Source organism: Geospiza fortis, unplaced genomic scaffold (genome assembly GCF_000277835.1).
Source record: "Geospiza fortis unplaced genomic scaffold, GeoFor_1.0 scaffold361, whole genome shotgun sequence".
Taxonomy (NCBI): Eukaryota; Metazoa; Chordata; class Aves; order Passeriformes; family Thraupidae; genus Geospiza; species Geospiza fortis.
The window spans coordinates 1590956-1601718 of NW_005054356.1; the positions used below are offsets into that span (position 1 = coordinate 1590956).

The following is a 10763-nucleotide window of genomic DNA, read 5'->3' on the forward strand; positions in this document are numbered from 1 at the left end:
TGCTGCCCCCGAGCTGTGGTATTGAGAGCGGGGACAGAACCCCTGAAGCCTTTCCCGAAGGAGGGAGCGCCGTGCAGGGATGCCAGAAGGGCTGGCGCTGCGGTGCTGAGCTGCCCAGCGAGGTGCTGGCTGAGGCAGTCGGGCATCCCCTTTGTCACCGCAGCTCGTTCCTGTCCCGCGTGTGATGCACGGAGAGCATCGAGCAGAGTTTCGCGGCAGGAAGGGCTAAGAGGTGATTTTCACTGGAGCTGGGAATTCTCCTTGGGAGGCTCCAGCACCTGCTCTGGCAAGGGACAACCTCACAAGTAGCCTCCTGCTCCAGGGACGTGATTCTGAGCCCCAGCTGTGCAGACAGACTCGCAGAGCAGCACAAGCTGCATCTTTGCAGCTCTCTTTCAGACAGGCATCTTTCAACCCCACGGTTCTTGGAGCAGTTTCAGAAGAAAAGGTTCTGGCTTAAGGGACCATATGGGAAAACAAAGGCAACTGTGCTGTGAAAAATACACAAAATTATTTCTGTTTACGACAAAGAGCAGAGTCTGAGGGAGACTCCTCCATCCTCAGACAGTATTTTCCTAGGAAATGCAGAGAAGACCCTTGGTTGAGACTCCTGGACAGAAGGGACAGGTGAAAGGAAGGGTGGCAGGATGCCCCTGAGGGCCCTGTGCAGTCTGGACACTGAAAATCCATTCCCCTGGTTTCTACTGCTCTTTCTACCACTTAGTTCACTTGTCTGAGGTTTTGGGCAGCAAATACCACACTGGCTCGCCTCTCCAGATCAGGGCTTAGTGATCAAGGCAAAAGAACTGTGTAGTGAGAGCTATTGGACATTACTTGCATTAAGTGTAAAGGACCAGACTATAGAAAGAAATCTCTCAGCAGGGCACTTCTGTAGAGTTACTTTCTGGTTCTCCTTACGTGGGATCTTTGTCATGTGTTTGCAAAATAAAGCTGAGAAATATGAATCCTCTAAGTACCTTACTAGCTCAAGTTGCTCTGCTCAGGGATCTGTTATACTGCATTATGTAAGTTTACTCACTGAAGTCTAATTAGAATTATTCTATCGTAAATCCTTATGCAGTTTCTCTTAGTCCAGTCTAACCTAAACTCTCTGCTTCTTGCATCTGATGTCAGTGAAAGAATTTCCATTGATTTCAGTAAGAACAGAAACTGAACCTCAAAGTAACTGTTTAAATACCTAAGGCAGATTGAGAACTCATTAAAATCAAAGCAAGCTTTGCTCACTGTGAGCAAGACTGGCATTCTGCATTTTGCATAAGGCTGAACATTAGCATGAGCATAACACCAGTGCATAATTAGTTGAAAAACCACTTCAGTTAGGTAACTGGATCTGACTTTGGAGTCTCCTCAGAAAAGAATCACTCATTCCTGGAAATGTCCCCAGGGACCTGCTGAGTTTTACCTAAGTTTTCATGAAAGTCTGTACATTCCAGTAACACCACACTGGTATTTTTCATGTGTAGCTTCTTCTACATGGTTTTAACATAAAAGATCTATTTTTGCTTTCAATGTTTATTTTTAAGTTTGAAAGTGACAATGTTGAGGTAAAATAAGATCACCAGTTGCATTCAGTTAAGAGATTAGCAAGAGAATCCCATAAGTGATAGAACAACACTCAGCACAGAGATATATTGTTGTGTCTATTTACACAACAATATATCTGTTCTTACTACTAAATCAACACCATTGTCTTTGGTTCAAATATTTATTTGGTTAATGTTTACTTAGCTAATTTTTTTTACCAAGTTGGTGGTTTTTATTCTTCATTTCTCAGGCCAAAAAAAATCAACAACTGATGTGCTATGCTGGATTGTGTGATATGACTCTATTTGTTCTTTCAATAATTATAGGGTTAGCCACGTTTCAAAGTATATGGATATAGATAAAAACAGGGCTGAGAGGTAAAAAAAGCACAAGTGAAAAAAATATTGTGTGGTTTCTATATTTTCCCCACAAGCACAAATTGTTGAGTAAGGAGATTTTCAAAAGCCAGAAATTGCTGTGAAGAAAACCAAAGCTGGAATCCAGTGCTAGGGGAGGCTGCATCTGGCAGAACAAAGTTTGGAAAGAGGTTTTGCTTTCAGTGGGATCCTGTGTTTCCCCACAACAGAGCATATGTCATCTATAAAGACAACGCTTTCATGGGTGAGATACAATCACTGTTAAAATCAACCTCAAAATTAGGAAGCACCTATACAATGCTCTTACACAAGTGCTTTGGTTTTCTTACTCATTTGCTGAGGAAGATAAAGGTATGAAAGAAGAGAAACTTCCTGATTTTAAGATGGTGTATCTCAGATATAATAATCCCAAGAAACTGACAGTGAGAACGTGAGAATTTCAATGTGTAACCCTTCTTCTGTAGGCTAAGAGTGCTGCCAAAAACTGAAAATATGATTCATAGAACAGCTCCTTCTCTTCCCATTTTAATTTGTGTAAGATCTGAGGGGTTAGTAAGCTGCAATCTGTGGGGTTTTTTTTCTTTAAGGAGTTAAAAAGTCTCATGGTTTAAAATGCAAAATTAGAGAAGTTCTGTTTCTGTGTCTTAGAAAAGAAGCTCTGATATCTATTTGAAATGCCAGAGCTTCAGGGTGTTAAGTGATAAGAGGGTTGAAATCCATCATTATTTTTGAGTTTTAGCAGGGTGATGGTGTGATAACTGTGGCTTTCATAGTGGTGTTTTCTCATTTTCAGTGAATAGCTTATTGAATCATCATGGTTTGAATTCAGCTGAAAATGCTGCAAAGAAGCTCAGCTCCTGTGGCACTGTTAGACAGATATTTGGATTGGTGCAACCTCTATTTACAGCTGGTGTGAGGGGACATAAATCAACAGGAGAAGTCTCACCACAGAGTGCTTGAAGAGATTTGCTTGAGTTTAGATTTTAAAATAATGTTTTAAACTTGAGTGTATGTCAAGCACTGAAAAAGTCCCCCATGGTTTCTCCTGGGTTAATAAGAAACGTTGACAAATGTGTGACATTTTGGCCTTGTCTAACTCCAAGACTGTGGTCTTTGGAAGCAGCTTTCTCCTGGCACTCTGGGATCAATGTATACACCAAGCTCCCCACTGAGACAATTGGATTCACCTTGTTCACACTCTCACTAAATCCACAAGTGCTGGACAAGGAAGTTATGGCTTGGCTCTCCCCTGTTGATACAAAAACACAATGACATGTTATTTTTAAAGCTTTTCAGAGAAAAAAAAAAATCACATTTCCCAGTTAGGCAGCCTGGAAAAGAGAGATGAGAATATAAATGACGGCAAGGTTTTGCTGCAGAAAAGCTCCCAGAGTTTGTTAGTTTTGAGTAGCACAAGTCCTGTTATTAGATTATGCAGCACGTAGGTTGAATGTCAGCTCTGATTTTAGCATCTGTCGGCAGAGTTTAGGAGAACTGGAACACATCAAAACTTGGCTGATGTGGACAGGCAAAACAGTAGACTGAAATTTCAGGCTATCTAGAAACCACACCCAGACCCCAAAACACATGTTAGAAGTAACTTTAATTCTGTGCTCCAGCTGAACAAGTAACCTTTTTCTGTGGTCACTTGTGGCTCTAAGTTAAACGTGTGTGTATTGCTGGTGTGGGCTCTGGATCAGTTTCCCTCCTTTCTGCAGAGCTTTTTTCCTGAGGATGCCTTCTGCTATGACTGCTTTTGAATGCCCTTCTCATCCTTGGCTTTGCAGGAGCCAAGTAGCTTCAGAATATTAGATCCTATTAGATCCTATTTTTATTACTATAAACAGTATCCTTGCGGCAGCGCCAAGAGTCCTGTTGTGTTAGGTGCTAAATAAAGAGAGAACAAAAGGATTGCTCTTGCTTTAGTGGGTTTATAACCTAATTTCCTGGACTTAGATTTTCAGCAGTGAGTACTTGACATGGCAGGGACCTGCTGGGATTCCCAGCTGTGTCCAGCAGTTTAGTACCTATTGCAGTTGCTTAGCTCTGTACATCCCTTTGTGCATCCAGCCCTCATTTCTGGTCCCATGGAGGCCAGGCAGGGATTCTGAAGAGCAGGACAGTGAACAATGTGCTTACACAGGAGAGCAGCTGTCCCCCGTGGGAGCAGGGAACTGGGACAGCTCCATAGCAGTGGGAGACTGAAAGGCCACTCAGATTATCCCGCCAGCTCCCTGCCAAGAGCGGGTTGTTCTCTGCTGAACTAATGCTTTGCTCAGTCCCTCAAATCCTGCCAAGCAAGTGGACTTAGGTTGCCTACTACATTGTGCCTCGAGAAGTTCACTCTGCCATACAAGCCACATGTTTTTCCTCTCTTCATTCACTCCCAACAGAATCCTTTTATTCACTGCAAGGAATTCCTTCCTTTCCTTGGTGTTTGTGCTTCGTGAATATTTATAGGCTGTTATCATATCCATCTTGCTCAGCCAGGCTATATGTACTCTGCTCTTTTAATCTTCCTTTGTAACTCAATCCCTCCCACCCCCTCATCATTTTTTGTTGTTCTACTCTCAACTCCCGCCAGTTCCAGTTGCTCATTTTGCTTTGGGTAAATGCTGTATTTATGTTAATATTTTGTGGTGGGTGGTCCTCTCTGCACTCTTGGTCCATGTGAGTGATTTAGACGTTTGAAATGAGGTTGACATTTTATAGCCAAGCCATGGCTGATTACTGGTTCTGCTCTTCAAAGCACTCCAGGAAAAAATATGCTTAGCCATCACTATTACAAATGGCCATGATAGCCACTAATAAAATGTCTGTGCAGGGGTTCAGGGTGCTGCCAAAACCTGCATGGGTGCTCTATACATTCACTACAACAGTGTGGCATTAATTTCACATCCATGGCCTGTTTTTTCTGTTGAGTTTCCGACTCATCTGAATTAAAGAATATAGATGAAATAGTTGCCATTTACAGACTTCAGTAAAACTGGGATCAAGCCCTTGAATTCCCTTTATAGTGTTAGGCTTGGTTGTCTTTGGGGTAAACAGCCAGAGAGGCAGTTTTAAGAAGCCATTTTATTTAAATGTAGTTTATAATGAAGAAGATCTTTGGGGTACTTCTCCTTCCTCCCCTTCCCTACCACAAATCCCATCTGTCTTGTCATGTCTTGCTGGACATGACACTTAACAAGAAAAAGACATGATTCCATTATTCCAAGAGCAAAATATTTACTTCTCTAGTGCCTTTAAAACCCCCAGGCAACTCACCACAAGCCCTTCACTATTTTAATTTTGGATATGAGACAGATCAGGCAGTGCTCACAGCCTTAGAACAAAGCCAGACTAAAACCATAGAATGGAATGTCTGAACTCATATGCCATTGTGCTAAATGTATGTGGTGAAAGTATGTTTTGAAAACTTCTCTAAAATCCCAAACTACTTGGGACTTGTGAGACGGCTGAGTTTCCTCTTAGGATCTGCAGGATTTCACGTGTGATTATGCTCAGCTGTGCAGAGGAAACTCAGGATGATGCTCTGCAATGATAGTTCATGGGTAATACAGTTACTGTGCCAGCCCTGAGGGCATAACTGAGAAACATTTAGTGGATTCAAAGCATTTTATGAATATCATGAACTGAGCACCAGAATGGTGAAACAGCTAAATGTAAATATACCCATTTTACAGACAAATAAGAGAATGGATGAATAATAGAAATACTTTTCCAGAAACCAAACAGTGCTCCAGTGGAAGCACTGGCATCCTCCCTCAACCACTTGACCACATTCTGGCTTCAGTTCAGGGAGGCATTACTAATCAGGAAAAATGTTCATGCACTGGCTTACTTTCAAGCACATGCTTAAGTTTCACTGCAACCAATTAGACTTAAGCGTGTGCTTAAGTCCTGTCTTGAACTGTGTTCAGTTTGCATATAGGCAAAATGCAAGGTTCAGCTGTGATACACTTTTCCATCCCCAGTGGGTTATGCTTAAATTTTATAACTTTATAATATTATAATATAAAATTTATCTCTTCCCACAGAGCTGTTCTCTTGAGAATGCCTTTTTCTGAGTGAATTAAAGGCACCACTAACCTAATCTCCACACAAATGCAAGAAAAATTGATTTGCTAAATACAACCATTTTGTTTGCTTCTAAAAGAATGCTTATTCCTTCGGTGGCTAACCCCAAATCCATTCTGTGTGCTCTCAGGAGAGAAAAATGCTAAAGAAACACTGTTTTGCTGTGTTAATGAAGTCTGTGTGGAAAAGTATAATTCACTTATGCAAAATACATTGATACATTTCTTATAGCCTATTTCTTTCCAGTCTGAACATTCCTCAGAAAATATCAAAGGTTTTATGTCATCTCTACATGAAGAAATGTGTAATGCTCCGTGACTTCAGGCCCTGATCTTATCCCTGTGAATGGGTGACTAACTGAAACATTAGAATTATAAATGGGAATGATAAATTCTGGCCATAGGAGGCAATAACATGTAACAGATTAAACAATCTAGCTCTGGAGAAGAGCTGATCCACAGTAACTAATTTGTTGCAAACTGTAATCTATGCATTTTCTCCTCCATTTATGAAGAAACAGATGTGTGACTCAACTTTGTTTTTTTCCAGAGTCAATCTGCTTGGGGGAGCACAAACAAGATTTGTTTCCAAGGAGGAATATGACAGCATTTCTCTCTTGGTTGATGGTTTTTTCCTTTAGAAGTGAGAAGTGGCTCTGCATCTGGAGCACACAACTCTTGTGTAGCACAAGGCTCTCATTTCCAGGCTTGGCTGTTGCCTCGAAATCTTCCACCTTAATTTTACCAACAATTTACTGTGGGGAGAATTTGAGAATTTCCAGTTCCGCCCCTCTTGTCAAATTGATGCCATGGATCTGATTTTCCTGAAAGTGGTTCATACCAGTGAGGGTTGGAATGGTTGCTCAGCAGCTGCTGCTGGTGCTGTTTGCTCCAGGCTTGGTTGGGTTTGTGCTGATGGCGGTGACGAGCAGTTCCCGGCTCTGCCGCTCCCTGCCTGGGTGCTTGTGCAGCTCCTTGCTCCGAGGCATTGGGCTGCTCTTTGGGATGCAGCACACACTGGAAAGATGGGAAAAGCCCCTGTTTTGTCCGAGTGCTGTGCTGGGAAGCTCTCTGGAAAGGCTTGTGGTTAATCGATACAGACAGCAGAGCAAGCGAGGGGGAGAGATCACAGGAATTTTTTTAGATTTTCCTATGAATGAGGATTTTTGTCTTGAAGATGAATTGTGAATATTCCTTCCTCCTGCCTGAGAACTCTATAGAGCAGTTAATTTGTGTCTGTCTTAAGAAAGAGGAGCTGCTCTGATGCGCTTTACCAGGGGCTGAGTAACAGAGTGACATATGAGTGACAGCCACTTTATGCTGCTCTTGGAATAGAGAGGTGCTCTAACTACAGATTTTAGGTCTGGGACTAAACTTTTCCAGCTTGAAAGGATGTTTGGATCTGGTGGGGCTGAAGTATTTGAGAGAGAAAAAGGCAGCCACAAATTTTGGACACAAGCCAGTAGCTTTTGGTTTGAGGATGCATCCAGCTTGGAGTCTTGTGCACAATTAAGTAAGACAAAATCCCTAGGAATTCCCATCATGTCAAATATTTACATTCTGGAGGCTTTTTTTTTTCCCCCATGAAGTTTGATCCCGATTATAAAAATTCCCTTTTGTATTGAATGTGTCAAAATGCAGTGCTTGTATTGCCAAAGTGTCTTTGCTCCCAAACAATGTGAACTATTAGTGTTTCTGCCAAGAGCAGCACGAAGGGTTCAGCGAGATATTGAAGCTTCTGCTGCAATAAACACACACAGAGTTCAGTTTGTGACTTGACTGGGTTATACTGTGTATATTTTATAGCTGCATTCTATGTATCTATAGACTGCACTGATACCTCTGGAGTCTTTCTGTGGTTATGGGCAAGAGCAAATTTGACCCTTATGTCCATTATTACCTCGAATACAAATACAGTTATTTTTCAGTTTACTGTATTCTCTAGGATAATAATTTTGTGTTTGTTTGAAGTGTGGTTCAGTTTGGACTGCCCTTGTTCTGATGACTCTCCAGTGTTTAGGCCTCTTAGGGCAGTCAAATGAATCTTGGCATATTCTGAGTGTGAGTTTAAAAAAAAGCCCTGGGAGTAGGGAGCACACAGGACCACAGAGTAAAGTCATGGCAGAGCTGGGGTGAGGATACAGATCCCCAGCTCCTAATGGCTCTCCTAAACAGGCACCCATGGGGCAGCCTCACACATGCTGCAGCTGCCAAATTAGAGGTTTAACTAATAGCAGTGGGTTTTGTCATTCCATATTTTCCCACTTTCACATGAATCACAGGAACTGCATTTTAGGAAGCACGAGTGCAAGCAATTGTGAAGGAGTTGGCTGTGCCTCCTCACCTCGTCCAGCCCTTAAGGGTGGTAAGAGCAGTGCAGTTGTGAGCCTGCTCCCAAAAGAGCCCTGAACTCTAATAATGTGTCTTTCCAGCTGTTTCATGCACTCCTGTGCAGGGTGAGGTACCAGAAAATGCAAGGCTGGTTTCCCTGGCCTTTGGGTACTGCTCTCCTGCTTCACTGGGGGCTTCTCTTTCCAAGTATTTATTCCTTTTGTGGTAGTCAGGCTTTGTGTGCTCAAGTCTACAAAAATACATTTCAAGTGACCTGTAAAACCTTCACAAATGGCAGCACCATAGTGAAGTGGCTGAATTTGTCCATCAGATAAAAGTCTGAAGTTATTGAGTGGGATTCCCTCTCCTCTTAGAGGAGATTTAGTGGGGCTCCTTTTCCAGGAGCCTCTGACTTGCACAGCAAACATTTAATTACTGAATTCCCACCTGACTTGGTCCAGAGCTTGTATATTGTGACTCTGTGTGTTCATCTCCTTGACTGAGGCACGGGGTGTGCAAACCTTTCACATCCTCATTCTGTGGGAAGGCAACATATAGATGTTGGATCTTTTGTTCCACCTGATAAGCAGGCTGGAAAGCAACCTGTGTCCTAACATTGGTATGGAGTGAATAAAAGTTGGCTTCAAAATGTCCAGCACACTCCTGGGTAAAATGCAAAGTACAGCTGGAGCAAACGAGCCCCATCTGGGCTCGTAAAGCCCTGGCTGGGCTGAGCTCCACTGGAACCAGGATCAGTTGTACCACAGAGAATCAGTGGGGTTTCGGGAGGAGCTTCACCAACAGCTCATTCCATGGTGCCATGAAGAGGGAAATCCCAAGTTTCTTAGAGAAGCAGGCCCGCAATGAGTGCCACGAAGAGCTTAAGCAAAGAGTGAATAATATATAGGAATAAATGTACATATGTGTGCGTGCATGCAAAGGTCTTCAGGATTTAGCTGAGTGTTCACACATTCCCTAAGCCAATAACATCCGTTGTTATGGGAAATGAGGTAAGTGACAGAATTACTGTCCTTATGGCGGGCGACAGGCGAGGCCAGCGTTCCCATGCTGCAATTCCCCATTCCAGCCACTGCCTCAACAATAGCATCAGAGGGGAAGAACACGAACAAAGAGCGCCCCGTGTTATTTGAAGATTTCATCTAAAAACCAGTTGGATTCAGATGAAACTCAAGTCGGAAAACTTGAGTGAAATAAACCCCCGTGTCTCCTTAGCTGAGGGTTTGCTGCTGAGCTGGGTCCGTGCGCTGTCCGTGCGGGGCTGGGCGGTCGGGGGGCTCCGCTCGGCGCTGCCCCGCCCGCGCTGACCCGCGCCACCTGCAGGACAGCGCCGGGATCGCCGCGCGGCTGCCGCCCCGCCTGGAGGGGCGCTGGGTCTCCACCGGGTAAGGCACCCCCAGAGCCCGGGTGAGGCACCCCCGCACTCCGGGAACGCGCCCCAAATCCCGGGAAGGCACCCCAGACCCTGGGAACCCGCCCCTCTCCCCTGACACCACGGGGAAGACACCCCATACCTGTGCAGGCACATCCATCTCAGAGCGCCCCAGATCCCCAGGAACTCGCCCTTAACACCCCGGGTCAGCCACCTCGTTCTCCTGGGAAGGCACCCTCATCCACTGGGAGCGCATCCCCAGACCCTGGAGGACCTTAGAATGGACCCTCAGAGGCCCCAGCCCTCAGCACAGCTCCGGCCCATCCCCATACAGCAAACTGTCAGGCAACAAGAGAAGAGTTTCCTTCTCCCCTTCCCAAGCCCTCATTCCCATCTGGAGGAGGGCTGGGACCCTCAGCTGTCCCTGCAGCCACCTGCTATTTCCTCATCAGGGTGCAGCTTGAATGGGCAGTGCAACTTTAATTCCTGGCTGCCCTCCACACTCCTCCTGTGCAAGTGTAAGGCCTCTGTCCATCACTTTCAGATTTTAGTAGCCGATGCCCAGACTGTAAAGCCACCCACGGGTGGCCACCATGTGTGGGAGGCTCTTGCCCAGGAAGCTGCTCCCAGCTCTGCTCGCCCTCTCCCACACCCCGGCTGCCCTGGGAGGGATTTCTCCCCATTTCTCCATGGCTCAGCGCTGCCTTCCCCACAGGTGTGAGGTGCGGCCGGGGCCCGAGTTCCTGACCCGATCCTACCTCTTCTACACCAACCGGCTCTTCAAGGCCCTGCAGTTCTACTACTGGGACCCGTCCTGCCGCGACCCCTCCTACTCGCTGGTCATCAAGGGCAAGCTCCGGCTGCGCCAGGCCTCCTGGATCACCCGCGGCGCCACCGAGGCCGACTACCACCTCCACAAAGTGGGCATCGTGTTCCACAGCCCAAAGGCCATGCGGGAGGTGGCCTCCCGGATCAACCAGACCTCTGGCGAGGGCTGCCGCGGGTTCCTGCCCCCGGGGCGCTCCTGGGCTCCCGGAGCCC

General features: G+C 45.3%; 1 protein-coding gene across 1 annotated transcript in view; it reads left to right on the forward strand.

The window, feature by feature from the left end:
• APCDD1L (APC down-regulated 1 like) overlaps nt 1–10763 on the forward strand; it is a 16549-nt gene that overhangs the window by 1273 nt on the left and 4513 nt on the right. The window contains exons 2-3 of the mRNA XM_014308063.2: nt 9585–9735; nt 10438–10759. Coding sequence (XP_014163538.1) covers nt 9585–9735; nt 10438–10759 — 473 coding nt within the window. The remainder of the gene's footprint in view (nt 1–9584; nt 9736–10437; nt 10760–10763) is intronic.